Below are 19,062 nucleotides of genomic sequence, written 5' to 3' on the forward strand. Positions count from 1 at the left end.
ACTGTCTCCATGTTTCTAACATTTAATCCTGAAAGAAGAAAAAAAAAATAGAATAAAATCTTTTAGAAGTAGGATGACTTTTAATGTTATCGGTGGTGCAGAAACATATTCATAACTATGCAAGAGGAAGCATACAAGACCACAATGGATATGTGAACACACAAAATACAATTATAACCATGACTACTGTGTACACATGAAGTATTGCATAAAAAATTTCCTTTTTAGACAATATCAGTAGTGAAAAGCGCTTCATGGAATCATGAAGTTCAACAGAGAAGTATTCGACTTGAGGTGTTGTTTGTTGCATCTATGCATTAAATGTGAAATTTCAATATTAGCCATTGTGTATGGGAAGTTTTAAGACTTCTCTAAGAGCAGATACACCATTATGGAAAATACTAATTCAGTTTCGCACAGTTGGACCATATAGACATGTTTTAATGTAAATGTACATGTAATCAGGGTACATTGGTATGTTTCTTGTTGGAGTCTACATATACAGCGTTTATATTTATCTCCCATGGCTGTAATGCTGAAAGCCTCAGGGACCTCGTTGTGCAGCTTTAATTCTGCAGTCTCGTGCTGTTAGACTCTGCTCACTTAACACCACTGGTCCTCCAGTCAAAGTCCTACTGTGTTTTCTGCTTCTGGCCCTCAGCCCAGCCTACCCTCCATAATTCAGTCAACCATTAACAAACTCCTCCTCTCTCTGCCGGAGCCAACCACAGTCTCTCACAGTTACTCAGCTGCTCGGTAACTAGGGCAGCTGCACTGCAGAGATGCTCGTCTGGCACCGCTAAGATTAAATACACGTTCACATCAGTTTAGTTCACTCAATGTCTAGCTCCACTTCATACACATTGCTACTGATTTTACAGGCACATAAATAGCATAATCTTCATCCTCCCTTCATAAAACACAACTATGAGGACTATTGTTAAGTAGAAAGGAATGTAATTACAAAGCACATAAAACATTTAAACACAAATGACATTCATTCGTGAAATATACCTTTTAGGTCATCAGTCAAAAATGATGTTGCTAGGATACCCCCCCCCCACACCATTTGCTGATATCTGCCGTCAGCAGTGTTACAGTCTTGGTGCTATGTTGAGAATTTAAACAAGACTAAAAATCATGTTCAGAAATTCAATATTTTAGCTGCAACATCCCTGTCTTATGACAATGTTAGGGGCTTTATGTCACACATCCAGCAGACACCAGTTCAGAGACGTCATTGCTGTGCTACCATATGGGCATAACATGTGTAAACAAACAACATCTGTTGGAGAGAAGGTAATCCTCTTTATCATCACGTCTATCATAAACAACATCCGTAGTATGACAGCAAAGAGTAAACACGTCAAAATATGCTCAAAGGCAGAAATATCAGTCTGATGAAAATAAAAAGTGGATGTGGTTTAGCTGTGGGACTTGGTGAACCTTCTCCACATACTGTGTACTGTAATTCTGTGACAACACCAGAGCCAGGCCTTTATTTTGGCAAACGCATATATTTCATGTACTATTTCTGGTCTAGCAGTCTAGATTTGATGTGAATACATTGTATTATTTTATATTTAAATGTGGCTATCCATTTAGGTATAAAAGACAATAAAAGAACACACTATTGTTTGGCCCCACGTTGCATAGCTCCACATCAAAGCAGGAGGTCGCGCAGGTGGGCCTTTAATCCCGGGGCTATTGTCCTTAAGCAATACACTGAATCCCCAACTGCTCCCAGTCTAACTATACATGTTTTGCTGAAACCGTCTGATTTTTGCTTTCATCCAGAGAGACTTTACTCACAACATAACACACATTACAGGGGGCTACATTGCATTAAATCTCGATGTATCCTGCCAACGCCTATTTTCAACAGTTCAATAGTTCAGTATCACACAACTGGGCCAGTATGACTGGTTGTCTGCAGAGGACTAACAGTTTCACTGCAAAGCGGATACGACTCTTGCATCAGCTACCACAGGGCATGGAGGTCCCCTCACTAGCAGCTCTGTCCTCTGGGCACTGGAGCACACTGAGATGGTTGTGATGAACTATTTCACTGGAAATGTCTGTCAGGTCAAGTCAGCCGTCTCACGTGAGGGACGGGACTGTGTGGGATGCTAAGAGTCTGCGCTCCACTGTTGCTGCTGTGCTTAGAAAATAGACATGGATGGGGAGGCTGATTACTAGTATTGCCTCTCTAATATGAGGACATCATTACAGCTCATATTGGTCTATATTCACGAGAGGAAACGTTTCAGTATGAACTCAATTACATGCATGTCAAACATGATCAGATGTGATGCTCGACTACAGAGTAAAAACATGCAGCATATGGACAGGGAGAAAAGGAAGAGCACAGATGGGGACTGCACGACATGGCAATGGGCATGTGTGTATATCTGTTGGTTTTTATGATGAAAAGGAAATAGTCAAAGTGGCTGAAGTGGGACAGATGCATGCCAAAAGAACACCCGTGAAAGAAGTATCTCCCTCTTTCTCTCTTCCACACATGCCATATCACACAAAGACAGACTTAACTCCTACATAAAGTAGACAAAAGATTCAAACCAGGACAGGATACTAATTGACTTCAAGGCAAAGTATGGATGAGGACACGCGCTCGTGCATTTGCCCCATCACCAGCAAATATCCTCATATCATGTAATACTGTCACCTACTTGATAACAGTGCTGAATCAAAAGCGATGTCCATCCTCTTCTTCCATGTTATTTCAATATGTTGGATCCCAAAAGATGCAACCAAACAAATCTTATTTTTTGTTTTAATCACGCGAGTGCTCGACTCACCTCTGACGTCAAAGACGCATTAGAAAGCTAATATTTTCAGCTCTATTACCTGATATCCGTGATAAAAAAGAAAATAAAAATCAAGAGCTCACACCAGGAATGTATACCTATATATATATATATATGAAACCCGTCCGACGTTGAGGTCCGAACAGAGACAGCAGTCCGGACGCCGCTGCTTCAGCACCGCTCAGCCGGACAGAGACACTCCGTCACGGAGACCTCAACCAATGAGGAGGGAGAAGTGTCCGTCACTCAAAGTATCCAAGACGCCGGGTGAAAGAGTTCATTGTTAAAGGGTCATGTTGGTCAGTGTTAGTGCAGTGCCTGGAACAAAAGTGTAGTTAATAATGATGAGTCGCAACTATGAACTACTACATAATGATTTTGACACATTAGCATAATGTCCAATTGTAGTAGATATCAAACCTTATACCACGTTCACCCTTTTGTTATCTAAAATCCTACATTATTATAATTATAAAATCATCTAATTCTAAATCATCTACATCTACATCGAAATAAATAATGTAAGACGAATAATTAATTTCCACATCAGTAACAAATAATGTGAGCATCCTTGTAGAACTAGTCAGTGTAATCGTGTTAATGCCTTAACAATGGAGCCATGAGGCAAAAAGTCATAGTGTAAAGAATGAGTTTATATAATACTACAGTGTGATGGTCAAATCCAGAGGTGAAATCACACATGTGCAAAGGTGGCATATTCATGTGGCCAAACCAACCTGCCTCAGCCTGCCCTCTAGTGGCGAAGATGAGAAGTCAGAGTTCAGATAGTGATGCAAACGTGTCATGTGGCAACCTGTATTATATATTGTAGGTATTGGCAAGGGCGTTATTTACAGTAGGGACATACTGATAAACTTAAGAAGACCAAAATGGAAACCCTTCCCCTCCACACATACTATTAACAGTCCAAAAACTAACGTTATACAAAAAAGGAATAAAAAGATCTGACACGCACTTGGACCACGCGGAAAAGGCGTCCGGCTTGGGGTGGAGACAACTGTGAATGAACAGGAAACGGTGATGGAGGATGATGGGATGGAGGGGATGAAAAAGTTAGAAAAAATAAGGTGGACTGAAAACGGAAAAATACGCGAAAAGAAAATGAAACCCTGAATGAATATATATATACAATAAGTCAACTATAATATTATGATTTACTTATTATTATACCATTAAATATAACTTGAATTAATTAGATAAATTAATTCATTTTGATACATAAATAACCGTTCAGTGACACGGTAGCAGATGTAATCACTTCTTGGCAAATGGTAAATGGCATGTTATGGGTTCAAAGGCTATTACCAGAGCCTATAACACGTAAATGGCATGCCTGATTACTAAACTGCAAACACTTGTTTGGACACAATTGTGAGTTTTCCATGACAAGAAATATATCATTACAAAGACATAATTTTGCTAGAACCACAGACATGCAACTTTGTGTAATTGCCCGTGATGATTGTTGTGGTCTACTGAGGTTAAGATGTATTCCGTAATTAATTTGGTTGAGTCTGTCAACCAATCAGAGGCTGACTGGGCATATGTGCATAGCGGTGCTGATATCAGAGGCCAAGCACAATGCAATAAACTAACCCCATCCTAGTATCATGTTGAAAAAGTATCATCTTGAAAACAACGATGTAAATAACGTGATACATATTTTGTATGGAAGTTGGAATAGTTTTTGTAGTTGTTATTTATTTATTTCTTATTTGATAAGTATCAAATATTTAAAAGTTCTAACATTATTCTTTATAGTGGCGCTTGGAGTGTATGGATAAACAATTGTAAAAGGAGATACATTTAAACATTTTGAGCTACATATGGTTTAATGGAGTTAACATTTTATTTTTGATATATCTCCATAAGTATAAAAGCAATAAAAACTGTTTGTTTACATACAAAATACATTTACTCTTCACTTTCTTTATTTTGCTTTACTGCACCTTCATGTTTTTTCCAAAGAGTTTCTTAATCCATGTGATAGTCTGAACTGTGGCAAAATAATATATATTACCTGAAATAAAGTAACTTTCTTTAAAAAATATGTATGTTTGAAATTCATATTGCTTTAAGGTGTATATATAATATCAGGGCACTAACTCAATCCAATCCCGGTCTTTTTTTTTTTTTCATTCAACATCAACGTTTTTCTCCTCTTCGACTGCCTTAACATATTTTAAAAGGAAGTGTGAGGAATACGTAAAAAGAAATTGGGCAATACAAACTCCTGAAATAAAATGAAAGTCAAGTATATTTGAAAATCTACATTGTTTACAATATTTACAAATAAATATATGATAACATCATGAACCAATAAACTCAGAGCGTCTCACAAACTTTGCATGGGTATTTATATTTTTGAGTTAAAACATTAAATACAACCTGTCTGGTGTCCTGCAAGTGTTTGAAATTCAAATTATACAACTCAATATTGCTCTATAGATGGAGCCATTTGTTTGTTCACGTAAATGCAGCATGTACAGCTGCAAGAACAGATTACTTTAACTGAATGCACAATCACGTGCCGACAGGTCTTACATTCAAGCCAAATTATCTCTATACAGGGTTCATTTTTAAGCAGGTTGTTTTGGTCCATAAGGTAGATTCATGTTTTGTCCCCCTGATGGCATTTTGTTTGTGTATCCTCTTCAATTGCCGCTCCAGAAGAAACAGACATTTCTCCTGTAAAGATAAGGAGCAACTTTATTGCAGTGTCATTACTGACGCCATGCACAATGCACGTGGACAAAACTTCACACACAAATACAGGAGAGAGATATTATTGCATCGAGTCTGTGAAAACCACGGAGAGGAACATTATGTCTATTTCAAAACATGGGTTGCCGTTCGAAAATGAACACATCTTGTTTCACTATAATGGTACAACTTTTTTTAAATACAGAAATGTATATAAAAAGAACATAACGTAATGAATTAAATGAATGAGAAGCACATTGTTCTTTTATCTGTGAATTTAGGCTGGAAATGATTCGTAGGTTCCAACACGTCTCAGAAGCTCAGCTATACCTGCAGTATTTCGTGGCGCACTCCAAGTGATCCCTGCAGCTGGCACCCATAGGCTTCATGCTGTTCCAACGCCACAGGAGGGACCGCTTGGTCCGCTGGATCAAACCACTCCAGTCTTCAGGAACCGGCAGGGAATCGACCTGTTAAGGCAAATACAAGATCCCTTAAGAACTGAGATCACCCACATGATTTATGGCGATACAATCAAATCCCATCAAAAATCAAAAGACATTATTATGTTCTCTATGAGCACAAACAAGAGAAAGCAAACTCTCAGGAAATGTGCAGACACAGAAGGGTATTAACTCACCTGAATGACACATGTCAGAGTCAGAAAAACTGATAGGACAATGATCTTTTCCTGAAGAGTCTTCATGAGTGCAGATCAAGTTCAAGAGAGAGGCAGTTCTGTCGTGGAGCTGTTGCGTTGTCCCATGCCACTTGTGTTAAAAGCTTTATTTGGGTCGGGGAGGAGTTAGCCGTTGACAGATATGAAAGATTAATTCTTCAATTTGCTACTTAAATGACTGAGGCTGAGGTTTGGCAGAGAAGCTGATCTCAAGTCAGAGCCAACACGTGTTGATCAGGGGGACTTATCAGTTTTATAATGGCAGCTGAAGTTTATCTGCACAGAGTCAAAGTACACTTTAACTGTGGAAGTGAGGACAATTCCACGTTGGAGGTGTCTAACTGAAACTGAATGTGTCATGGACTGTAGAAACGGATCCATCCACTCATTTACTTCACCCCTGCAGTCTCCAGTTCATCTGAACTGCATGGTTTGGGATTATGGGAGGAAAGTGAAGGAAATACTTTTGAACACAGATGGAGCCAGCATGCAACCTGAGAATGGCTGAGAAAGTTTGGCAGATGAAAGTGAACAAAGTTTGACCAAACATCATTAAAGAAATACTGAGACATTTTGGGAAATCTGATAATTTGCTTTCATGCCAAGAGTTAGCTGAAAAGATAAATATATGGAGCAATATGAATATATGAAAGCTATATGAAGCTATAGCCAGCAGACGGTTCGCTTTGCAAAAAGACATCCTCCATCCAAAGTGAAGAAATAAACCGACCTCATTGTCTTAAGTTTGCTAATTAACATGCCATATCTATGGAGTTACTGCTGGAAATACTGTATGTTTTGGCGCGGTGAGTGACCTCCAGGTGTCTCTGTGGGTTCCCTGATAGCCTCAATGCGGCCGACCAGGAAATAGTTCCAGCAGGATCTCTGTGTAAGAACATGGGGGTCAATCTGCATCTATTTATCTAATTAGTGTAACATTTCAACCTACACGTTTGTTCTCAGCAGCAATGGAAATGGGCAAGCCATGATGCTGAACATATTCTATAATCTACGATGATGTAGCTCAGCGCTAACATAACTGGAGGAAGTCACTGAAGTAAAATCAATCAAAAAAGAAATAAAACAGAACTGGGGGTGTGGAGTTTCCTAGACCTCTGTAGCCCGCTCCTCTGCTTTAGGCTAGTATAATACATTACAACAAATGAATTGTGGGTAATGTATGCGCCAGATACTGACCTGGAAGGAGAGATGCATAGAATGAAAATGCTAAATGATATAGGAGTGTAATGCTGAATTGTACGTTACTCTATTAAGAGTTATAATTTCACATAGGTACATTTTAGTACAATTTAGTTTGAAACGCTAAATCCCCTCAAGTGTGAACAAAAGGTAATTATTTACATATACAGCAGGCTAATAGTGCAATGTACAACTATTAGCTATAATGAGTCATCGGTTGAAATCAAGAGGCGTGTGTGTGTGTGTGTCTGAAGTCAGCCAGAAGACGATTCATACTTTACTGGAGGCCTTTATAGAAACTATTCATCCCTTTTGCAAAACATTTTGCAGTTTGTGAAGGAGGAAAATACAAACACACCTTCAGAGAATGTGAAGCACAGCAGGTTTATTAAAGTTAGAGCAAGTGGCAAGACAATGTGCACATTGTTGTATGTGACCTATTGAGAGTACATCAATAGTGAATACATATTGATTTTACTATGTCAGATTAGTAGTGTAAACAATAATTTACGTTGCATAATAACAAAGACCAAAACAAAATGAACACAAGGTGATCTGTCAGTGATGTGTGTGAAATAGTGTTTTTTTCAAATAGGATATTACAAAAACATCTATTTCTGGTTAAAACATCTATTTCATTTTAATCTAATCAGTAATAAGCTAAAAAAAACTTTAAATAAAGTTACAATAAACAGATACAAGGCTGTTTAGAATTGCAGCATTTAGCCATACACGTCATGGACAATTCCTAGTGGTTAAAAGGAATAACACACATTTCTATTTCTCAACACATTCATCAGTAGTTTCACTGACATGAGACTGTTCAATAGGGAAAAGAAGATATCGTACTGTGTACCAAACAAAAACTTCTCCCTTATACTGATATTGTTTAATACTTTTGCATGTGAGTCAACATTACACTATTTATATATTGTGGATTACTAGATTTCCATTCCAGTTAGCAATAGTTTAAAAAAGGAAGCAAAGCTCAGTATGGATTCAAAGACATCAGTAATAAAACATTATGCACTGGCTTTGCACAGCTTACACTTACTTGGCTTATGTTTTGCGACAATACAAATACGTGAAATATTTATCTCTCTCTTGCATGAAACAGCTGTGTAACTTTTTTTCTTATTGATGCATCAACAATCTCACCAGACCGTGCTAAAAACAAAAAAACATGCTGAACGTATTCCTACATAACTATTTCAGTTCTATAGCCATTCATCGTATGGACACACAAACAAACAAACAAACACACACACACACACACGCACACGCACACGCACACGCACACATACGCACAATTTTAAACAATGACACTTTCACTTGAATTCCTGTAAATTTGATTTGGTAGTCAACGTAATTAAAAAATTACAATATTTGAGATTTAATTTGAAAAAAAAAGGATATTATTTTCATGATCATTACAACTGACTTGTAAGGAAGACAAAAACCTCATCCCTGTACCAAACCTTTTCACTGTGTTTCCTAAAACCGTTGGATTAAAAAAAATTGATTAAAATGTGGGCTTGTGGTTCATAATGGAAACTGTTTCTTGAAACTATAAATATGGTTACCCTCCGTCTTTTTACATACTGTTTGGTGCTATGACGAGAGCAGGGGCTGCCGTTCAGCGACAGTGCTCTGAAAAATGAAACCAGACACAAACATGTTAACTTCAGAGATTGTTGAAAAACAAGTCTAATAATTGTCATACACAGATATCTAAAAATGTTAATGTACAATAAAAATACACAAATGATATGATACATATTTAACATTGACCATTGCCACTATCTAAATATATTTTAAATATATGTTTTAAGTTTTTGGCCAAAATGATAATTTTTATTCAATCGATTAGTCAATCATCAGAATATCAATAATGAATTAACAATTCTGATATTTGGCTTATCATTACAGTAATTTAATCAAGCAGAAGAAAATAGTTTTCTATATTTCAACTTCAATATATTTGTGTTTAGTACTGTTAGTCAGTCTAAACAATTTGTTTTGACGTTCCATGGACAAAAAGATTAATCTATTAAAGAGAAACACAATCAACAGATTGATTATCAATGAAAGTAATTGTTAGTTGCAGCTCTAATGACCTCACAAACTCATCAATGTCTATCTCAAACGCTCACCATGGGGACCTTCTGTCGACACATCAGGAACATGAAGACTCCTCCCAGAATGATGCCGAGACCAATCAGCATGAAGGGGATGTTCACCACGACGTTCCGCTGGACAAGAATCTTCTGCAGCTTCCTGGCAGACGAGTCGTCAATGACGACGCTCTGAGAAGATTACAGGAGAGTGAGATTAGAGGTTGAGCACAACATAAAAGACTGAGCAAAGAAATATACACAGTACTTTGATATTCTGCCATTTCAGGGATGTCATTTATGACTGAATGACAATTTGGTGTGTTTGTGCGTTTTTGTACCTCATTGAGATAAACCACAGGAAAGATCACTGTCCTCACATTCCCTGTTTGACTGAAAGAGAAATACGATTATTCACAATGTTTTTACCCTATATATTTGCATGCATTATCTTTATTTGTATTCTGAAGAATTCACATATGACTTAATGTATTAAAGTTGTTGTACAGACAACTGTTAATGTCCTCCAACAACTACATTTTTGGGCATGCTGTTTGTTCATGTACGTTTAATCAGTCTACGTGAAGTTTGACAACATGTTCATCGGTTAGGTTTGAACTCAAGATTATATCAAGATAAGTTTGTTCTTTCGAATGCCAAGTAGACAAACAACAAGTGAGCCACGACTGTCCAAAAGGTCACTCGTATTGATGATGGTGACATAATTGCTTTTACACTTATCTTATTGGCAACCGTTCTGAGACTAAAACAGTGTGTGGGTGATGACAAAAGGTGGTGTAACAGGAGACGTATGAAGGGAATGAGCTAATTACCTGAAGACAGGGATTTTCTCGACATTCACATTGACCTGGAGCCGCTTTGCTGCTTGGACGATGATCCCCGTGAGCTGCGAAACAGAATCAAACTCTGTTTGAGAGAAACTTCACGCCACTGATCTGTGTTTTGAGACACACCTGTCACTCCTGTTATATGAACATGCATGCCTCATTACAGCCTATGTGGCACCAATACCACATGTTGCCAAGGCCGTGTGTGTATTAGGTTCAAGATCTTTGTGCTGCAAACGTTTTGCAGTAAATGTATTTCATGAGTGTAGTTGGCAGAAATGATTTGAGGGCTATTTCACTAACCTACGCAAAGTGTAACAGAGATGCATCTGCATACACCTTAAGTGTAGGTTCATTCACTTCACAGCCCTGACACTGGCAGCGGAGGTGGTTTGCGTTACCCGTGTGGTTGTACCGGGCCCTGCAGCCCAGTGAGACAGCGGCCGAACGACTTTGACCAATCTCATGCAGTGGCAGAGATTACAGTGCAAGGAGGAGGCTGAGCAGTCAAAACAGTAGCTTGTTTACTGGGTTCAAAGACTGCATTTAAGTTGGGGTTAATAAAGCGTACATTAATGAGTAAAAGAGGAACGTGTGTGTCACAACTGCATGCTGGATAAGGAACATTGACTAACTGTTCTTCTTCACATATTATCACTATGCTGAGTTATGTGATACATCACATATTATGGCTCAAATGTACTACACTAGGACAGTAGTTGATACAGGCTCAATCTATTTATTACAGTATGACACATGAGCTGTTAGAGCTTATCTTTGGTGACAGCTCAACACGAGGTGAACACAAAACAACTTCTTTAAAGTCCCCCCCTGTTGAAAAATGTGTTTTGCTTATTGTTACTTAAATTGGATGTTTGACTTTCACTGTGAAGAATGATATGTGCATAGTTGTATATGTCTTGAAAGAGATTTTTAAACATTCAAGTTGAAAGGCCTACCGGATTGATATCAATCATAGTCTGATGCTGCTCCTTCTGAGGCCTCATGCCAAATACACCCTGGACATATTTCTCATCGGCCTGGTAGAAATGTGGTGACGACATTACGATGGGAGCTCCTAAACACACAAAAGATTCAGTTAGAATACCATCATGAAAGATACTGAGCAGAGCAGAGTCAGAAAGAAGTCACACGATGAAATGTTCTTCTGCCGTTTCATACAGAACAGCTGCGTAGTGCACGTCCTACCTTGTTTACATGGGCTGACATTCAGCACGCCAGAGCCCAGGCAATTTTCAGCGGGGACACAGAAGCCTGCGTTGGCTGGGTTCACGGTCTTATTGGCAAAAACCTTGCTGGGGGGACTGAAGCGATACCCAGGGATCCCCTTGACTGTCACTTCCTCCTCATACAGAACGTACAGAGACCTTGCAAACAGAGTCAGATGCTGGTTAACCTTTGCAGACACAAATACAGTTACAGTTATGTAAAGCTGGAAGTGCAACAAAGACATGATGCACATGAGCTATGCATTAAGCAGCACAAACAGGTTTTACCAAAGACTATAAAAGGTTGTCCTGGTCTGACATGTTCCTGCCTTATAAACCTTGACTCTCTGTGAGTTAGTTGGCATGCATATGCTGCACTCTCAGTTCTGATGAGAAAGCTGATAGTAGGTGTTTCAAGCAGCACTAAATAAATAGTTAGTTTACAGTGAGGCCAACAGTGACCAGCCATGCAACCAGCCTGGCTGAATTGGTACTCTTGCTCCCATATCCAGACATGAATAAAGCTGAGGGAAGACATCCTTATCATAACTGAGGGGAGACATATTTCACAAGCCAAACTAAAGCCGGGCACATAAGACCAGAACATAAGTACAATCACACCTAATTTAAATGCATTATAATCAGTGGTCGCCAACCGGTCGATCTCGGAGACTTTCCCTGTCGCTCATCAAAATAAAATGAAAATAAATTCAGAAATGCATTGTTCCTCATTCTCGAACATTTTCTTCTGAAATGTTTTAACGTAGTAGCCGTGGTGGGACATGCAGAAAGACCTTTATTGAGAACTTAATTACAAAGCACACAGACATAAAACTAAGTCATTAATAAATACATGGCGAAATGCCTGTACCTTCGCGTAAATGTTTACGTTACGGCATTAACAGGTTATGCCTGCGCATGCGGGACGGCCAAGATTCTTGGCGACTCACCAGGTCCGACCTCCGTGAGATCGGCTTTTCTACTGTTGCCCTTCAAAACAAAAGGTTGCACAATGTTGTTGCTTTTAGATTCAGTGTAAAACTCAGTAAAACTATTTATTGCCAAATATTTGAACTTGTTTTGTTTTTCACAGGTTGCACTTTATTGTTATTATCTTGAAAAGATATTCAGTAATTGCAGCCACAATAAGCTATTTTTTGCCAAATATTAGTTATTTTCTGCACAGATAGTTTGCATTGTTCTAACAAAGAGTTTGTTTTCTTGTCTGATGGAGCAATCTGGTTTCCTTGAAAGTGATTGCAATTTTATTTATTCTATTATTTGAAAAAGCACAGATGCAGGAGTCACAAATAATGATAATACAATTATTTTTGTGGTGCATGAACATTTTTGAGAACCACTGTTATAAGGTTCAGACTGGCTGTCTGTGCTTATGAGCCCAACTACAACCTCACACACAGTGTTCTGATGACATTGTGATGGGACACAGAGCTGAACTGAACTTACATTAGTTGCACTGACTGAGCATGTTGTCAGTGCTGTGTTGTAACTTCAGTTGATAAATACAACATTAATATTGGTAGTTCATCCAGCCTGCTCATTGCAAATGTGTGTTTTCTTGTTCATTTTGTGTGCGGTTCACAAACAATTTACTTTTTATGTTGCACTGAAATTAAGTCATTTAGTGTGTTCTTGGTCACATCAATTTGAAAGCTGGACCAAAGTGTTTGATTTCATTAAATTACAATGAGGCCAAATAAAAAGCCTCAAGTTGTAAGTCCAGTCTGGACAGTGTTTTTCCCTCAACGCCTCAATAGGTAGATCTTGCCTGTCACCAAAGCAGAGGTCAGGGATCTTGGGCTTAAAAAGGTCGGTGACCACTGCATTATATTGAACCTACAGCTAAAAGAAAGGTCAGCTGTGCTCAATAGGTAACCAAAATAAATGAATGATCAAATTAATTGTTGAGCCCAAAACTGCTTTTCAAATTTCCCACTCGAGCTAAATTCAAATCGTTGACGTTTATGAAGAAAAAAAATGAAAACAAAAATCCACATTAGCTTCAAGGCAATTTAAGCTACTGAAGAAAGGGAAAAAAAACAAAGAAACCCCCGAATAAGTTTGGAGTCAAATGTGACTGAGACTCATATGACTCAATGTTTCGTGCCTTTAAAAAGCCCAAGAGATTTGGGGACTCTACTGTATAAGAACATTGCCTTGAGCTTGGTCTAAACATATAAAGGTAAATATATATAATGATTCGGTGCATGCCCACTTCTAGCAGCATGGTCTCCAGCCAGTCTACTCACCTGCACAGGTCAGAGGAGAACATGTAGAGAGTCTCATTCTTTGTGACCACGGGATGGAAAGATGCTCCGTTGGTTCCGTTGATCATATTGCACTCATCAGACGTCCACCAACTCATCACGCTGCACGCATACACACAAAAATCATTTCATCAAAAGATTATTTAAAACCCAGGAGTTTCAGGCATTTTTTATGTTTTTCTTTTGTTATATTGTTAGAAAATGTGTTGATGTGTTTTTTTAAATGTTTTAAATATAAAAGGTTTGATGAACACTTTGTTTTAAACAGACAGATAAGAGAGTGGCATTGATCTTCTCATTCAAATATTTGTAAGAGAGCAGATAAGTTAATTTTGCCAAAGCATCAAACTACCATTAAAGCTAGCGAGCTAGCAAGTCCAGTATGGACGATCACTGCGATACCTGAGACCTGAAACAATTACAGAGGATTAACATTGGTGTCGCCTTCTGACATGAATAGCTCTGATGAAAGACACACATTGGCTGTGATGTGACAGTGGCAGGAAACGCCACCTAATGTTATAAAACAGGGTGAAACAAGCATTGATCATACGCCTTTGTGGTACTGATACAATCGCAGGTAGTCAACTTTTCTCACTGATTGGATTTACAGGGCCGGAGATAATTCTCATTCATTCACTGTGATATGTGTTGGTGGCGGATGAGTGCAGACCATCACCTGTCACCGTTCCACGTATCCACTCTGGCAAAGTCCTCGTAGTTTTGCTGACCAGTGAAGAAGACATATTCACCGTCGCTGGAGGCATTGCTCTGTACGGGCAAAGAAGAAAACAGCTGTTCAACAAACAGCTCTCATGCAAGAAACTTGATTTGATGTGATTCTGATCAAAGTGTATGTGCAATTATCTTATATATTAGTGAGCCGTTATAAATAAACTGCAAATACAACCTTATAGAAGAGTCCAAAAACATCATCCAGATCAGGTTTGAACTTCTTGAGAGCTGTGAGCAGGCCGTCTTCATACCCCCACAGCAGCTCTCCCACTGTGCGCGTGGTGAACAAGCCGTCTCCGGTGCTCTTCATGTAGGCGGAGATCAGATTGGCTGTAAACGGTTGGTCCTTGAATTGCTCCATCACCGTCTACGGGGTACAAGAAGGGAAGACAACCTGCCGTGTAAAAAGCTAAATTGCATAAGTTCCATAAAGACGACTATGTGATGGAATTAATCATTTACTTAAATAACTTTTTTTTAAATCTTCATGAGAGTTCACATAACTGCACCACGACTTTGCATATTATCAACGTCAGTGGTACAATAAATCATTCACTATATTTTTGTAACCATAAAAAGGAAAATCACATCTAATACAAAGCAAAAGTAGATGTTAGTGCTGGAGAGAACAGAATAAGATTATTAGACACAAACTATGAGATATGTACCAAACTGTGTCAAATAAAGTTGAATGATCAGTAGAAGCTGGGAAAAACATCTTATGAATTATAAACCTTAAATATAATATCTTACCTTAAAGTATTATAAAATAGTAAATACTCATAAATAAAATAATACAACACTTTCCTTGTTTGTATGTTGCTGCCAATAAAATAAATAAATACAACTAGAAAATAATACTACTGTGGCTCAATGATGTCTTATCAGACTATTCTAGTAGTGTATAGATTTATGTTGCTCAATAATGTTGTATCAGACTATTCTAGTAGTTTATAGATTCATGTGGTTCAATAATGTTTTATCAGACTATTCTAATAGTTCATAGATTTATGTGACTCACCATTGCAGGAATGTTGATCGTCCTGATGAGTTCACTCTCAGGACCTCGGGACATGTTCCTCTGAAATATGTAGGTCTTAATGTTGACAGCACCGACTTTAGTGCCATTCTCCTGGAAGTCCACTTGCTCCATGGGCCGGTACTCTCTGTGCAGGAAAATAGAACAACTGGGTTAATGTTGAAATAAGTTAGCTGTTCACTTTGTTACAGCGCTGCAGACAAATATTTTAGAAACCTTGAACCGTTGGTCACAATCTCACATTTACTGTACATGTGGTATCTGCATCTCAGACTGAAGATACATTACTATTGTTAAATAATTACAAAGTTCTGCATAGAAAATCATATATTTGGCTTAAATGTAGCAGAATGCAAGAAAAATGTAAAGTTTAGTATAAAGTAATTTCCTTTCTTGATAACACTTGAAGAGCTACTGTGATGCTCAGAAGGTGAATCTCAACTGTTCTACACAACCATATATTAATGTTTAGGAGGTAAGAATACTTTAGTAAGATAACTACCAAATCTGGGCTTTAAGTTCAGGATCACAGGGTTATTTTGGGTAATGAATGGGCAAATAAAACTGTTTAGCTTCCGTTATGTTAAAGAATGGTCTTTTAGCACAGTAAAATGCTTTTTGTCTGAAAAGAAGGAAAGAAAAATATAAATATCTCGGTGAATTACTTTATTCACAGCTAGAAAATGTGTCATCTGTACAAAGCTACTGTCAGTCCGTGCTGAGAGGCAACCAAGCTGCCTCAAGCGAGCAGAGGCGGGGCTGCACAGATAGCTCTGCAAGCTGTCACTGCCATTTCTGGAACAAAAAGAAATTTAACAATGGCAGAAGTTATATTTTGTCCCCTATTGACCGTACGGACTTTGTCTAGATGCACAAACCGTAGGAGTGAAAAGGGAAGTTTTTCCCAAATGATGTACTGTAGTCAGTCACATTGTTTATGTAAATCTAAATGTACGATTGTAGTCAAGAACGCTGTTCAACATCAAGCTATTTGAATAATTCTTGATAAAAAATGTATGCTTTGCTTTGTAGACCGAAACTTACATTTTGTATTATAGTGTATTGCTAATGCATGTTTTGTCATGTTCAACACTGTTGTGTATCTTTAGGTCCTTTCTTTTGTGTTCCAGTTAAACTAATCATCAGCGATTTTCAGCCATCTCCCTTGAAAGATAAGATCTGTAATCAGTTGGTAATTGATTTGGCTTTTGCAGTTCAATTCTATTCATGTACGATAGTTTAGAAGGAGGAATCTTGATCGCAACACTGTTTGCATCTTTCAGATCTGTGCTGCTGTTTTTTTAGGTTTTACTGTGCCGTCTAGTGAAAAGAGAGTAAGTCTCTATCCTTTTCCTTACTCACCTGTAAGTATATGGACCGATCTCTATCACAGCGGGCCTATCCCCATCCAGCACCTCCAGGGGGTTGGTCACATTAAAGAAGTAAAACTGCATGTAAATGGGGGCCGGTGGATTCTCCCAGGCCTCAAACGCCTCAGTGCCATTTTTCAAAACTATTTCCTATGGAGGATAAAGCAGTGAGTTATTTGTACTGAGAAAAATGTGCCACTTCAGACTTTGCTGCTGACTAAGCTGTTCTCACATCATATGACACACTCTGCTGCAAGTGGTGAAATCCCTCTTTTGCGGTCATGACATTTTACATTAAATTAGGACAAAGAAGTGATGATCACACAGCATGACTAGACTGTTATAACTGTGACAAGTGGTACCAGTACAGATGTTAATCTGTAAAACCAAATAAACGTACATGCAATATTGTGCATGCTCGTGAAATACAAAATAATCCCTAGATATTTCATTTTAAAGTGTAAACCAAACTGATATGATAATACAGGATACACCCACCACGCCCCAATGCCGCTATAGACATAACGTGATCCTGACGCTTGTTCATCGTGGCTAAATAGTTGTTTATTACAGTATTGGCAGGAGCTGGCTGTCATAACATGGTTATTACATAAATGTAAGTCCTGAGTAAAACATTTAACTTCATAAAATAGCTAAAGACCGAGCGTCAAAGCTTTCCGACAATCGTTTTCAATGTAAAAACTTAGTGGCGAAATCGAAACAAAGACGTCTGTGTTTTGCCGTTTGGTCAAATCGAGCCACCTCATTTGAACTGTCACCAAAATGTCTGGCGTTACGTTATTAAGCGATTATCTAACGCTGTTATAAGACGTGATGCAAAATAAGATGTTTACCTTTTCAACCACCGACTTTAGGAGACGTGGAAACACGCCAGACAAGACCAGAGCAATGCCCGAGATCAAGATAAGGATAGAGAAAACTCCGACGCTGTAAATGCAACATGATTTCAGCAGCATGGTGACACGGCAGAAGGCAGTAGCTCTCAATGACAATAGCTACTGCCTGTGCCTGAGTGCTGTTTTTGTTTTGATGGCCCAGGAACCTTCTCGCTGGAGCAAAGAGCCACATCCGGAATGAAATACTTCCCTATTACCACTTCCGCTTTCTTCGACAGTCGACGGCTTCCTGGTGCACGCAGCCGTGACATATACACTTGGGTGGTTTTTTAGACATGCTTATTTAACTAACGCAAGTTGTCTTTGAAGATGTTAAAATGCGACAGCGTATTAACACCCATAAGGAAAAAAACAGACACAATAGCCCCCCCAACATTAGCGGGTTGTTGAAGGCCAAATGTAGAATACATATCTGTCTTGCAGATCAATACTCTTTGTTTGTAATCAGTGACGTTTTTAATCAGTGACGTTTTTCATTAAATCTCAGTATTTTATAGGTCATTTTTGATACATTTTGGTACATATATATATAGATGTATGTATATATATGTAATATTATTTATCTTAAAGGCCTATGAAAATTGCCTTTGTTTGTGTGGATTGTATTGTACACTTTTAACGTTCACCTTATTCACAATACAGAACGACAATGTAATACATTGCTTCTCCACTAGATGTCCCCGTCTCGACATCTACTAAAATGTATTGCCACCGCAAACATTCTTTGTTGGTCTCTAAACTGGAGTAATACCTGTTGAGTCCAAATTTCGTATAAAGGTGGCCACACCTTGACTTATCAGACTAACCTCAGAGGTTTGTTTCTCTCATTTTCCTTTCTCTGATTATTTAGACAGAAATATCCAAAATACATAATTTCAAAGATACTGTTCATGCTCATTTAGGAAACATATTCAGGTATACCAGGAACACCTGAATAGACCACCACAGACAGTTAATTAATGATACGCACTGAAATATAAATCGTCTGACTTGCTTTTGAATGTTTGTTTTAATATATTGTTTTTATTATACCAGTCACACAGGCGGCGAGGTAGACCAGGTGGCATTATCCCAAGCATCAACAGCACAAC

At 38.3% G+C, this 19,062-nt stretch overlaps 2 protein-coding genes across 2 annotated transcripts; both read right to left on the minus strand.

Annotated features, from left to right (window-relative positions):
* Nucleotides 1-5,260: 5,260 nt before the first annotated feature.
* Nucleotides 5,261-6,442, minus strand: LOC117740746 (liver-expressed antimicrobial peptide 2-like). The gene is made up of 3 exons (XM_034547284.1): nt 6,193-6,442; nt 5,883-6,022; nt 5,261-5,537 (listed from the first exon to the last, which is right to left on the minus strand). Exons 1-3 carry the CDS (start codon nt 6,256-6,258, stop codon nt 5,504-5,506), a joined length of 240 nt encoding a protein of 79 aa, XP_034403175.1. The 5' UTR covers nt 6,259-6,442; the 3' UTR covers nt 5,261-5,503.
* Nucleotides 6,443-7,794: 1,352 nt separating this feature from the next.
* On the minus strand, nt 7,795-18,172 carry scarb2c (scavenger receptor class B, member 2c). Its single transcript, XM_034546793.1, has 12 exons — nt 17,909-18,172; nt 17,047-17,204; nt 15,667-15,811; nt 14,821-15,012; nt 14,590-14,681; nt 13,893-14,012; nt 11,603-11,781; nt 11,353-11,471; nt 10,379-10,452; nt 9,887-9,938; nt 9,585-9,737; nt 7,795-9,081 (listed from the first exon to the last, which is right to left on the minus strand). Exons 1-12 carry the CDS (start codon nt 18,029-18,031, stop codon nt 9,043-9,045), a joined length of 1,446 nt encoding a protein of 481 aa, XP_034402684.1. The 5' UTR covers nt 18,032-18,172; the 3' UTR covers nt 7,795-9,042.
* Nucleotides 18,173-19,062: the final 890 nt, after the last annotated feature.

This window comes from Cyclopterus lumpus, chromosome 12 (genome assembly GCF_009769545.1).
Source record: "Cyclopterus lumpus isolate fCycLum1 chromosome 12, fCycLum1.pri, whole genome shotgun sequence".
Lineage (NCBI taxonomy): Eukaryota > Metazoa > Chordata > Actinopteri > Perciformes > Cyclopteridae > Cyclopterus > Cyclopterus lumpus.

Excerpts from the sequence above, each read along its gene's own strand:
- scarb2c (XM_034546793.1), bottom strand. The coding sequence starts at position 18,031 with ATGCTGCTGAAATCATGTTGCATTTACAGCGTCGGAGTTTTCTCTATC. Across the intron at positions 15,013-15,666 it reads CGATCAACATTCCTGCAATG|ACGGTGATGGAGCAATTCAA; the intron begins GTGAGTCACATA and ends TGTACCCCGTAG. Across the intron at positions 11,782-13,892 it reads TTCTCCTCTGACCTGTGCAG|GTCTCTGTACGTTCTGTATG; the intron begins GTGAGTAGACTG and ends TCTGTTTGCAAG.
- LOC117740746 (XM_034547284.1), bottom strand. The coding sequence starts at position 6,258 with ATGAAGACTCTTCAGGAAAAGATCATTGTCCTATCAGTTTTTCTGACT. Across the intron at positions 6,023-6,192 it reads CTCTGACATGTGTCATTCAG|GTCGATTCCCTGCCGGTTCC; the intron begins GTGAGTTAATAC and ends TTGCCTTAACAG. Across the intron at positions 5,538-5,882 it reads TGCGCCACGAAATACTGCAG|GAGAAATGTCTGTTTCTTCT; the intron begins GTATAGCTGAGC and ends TTATCTTTACAG.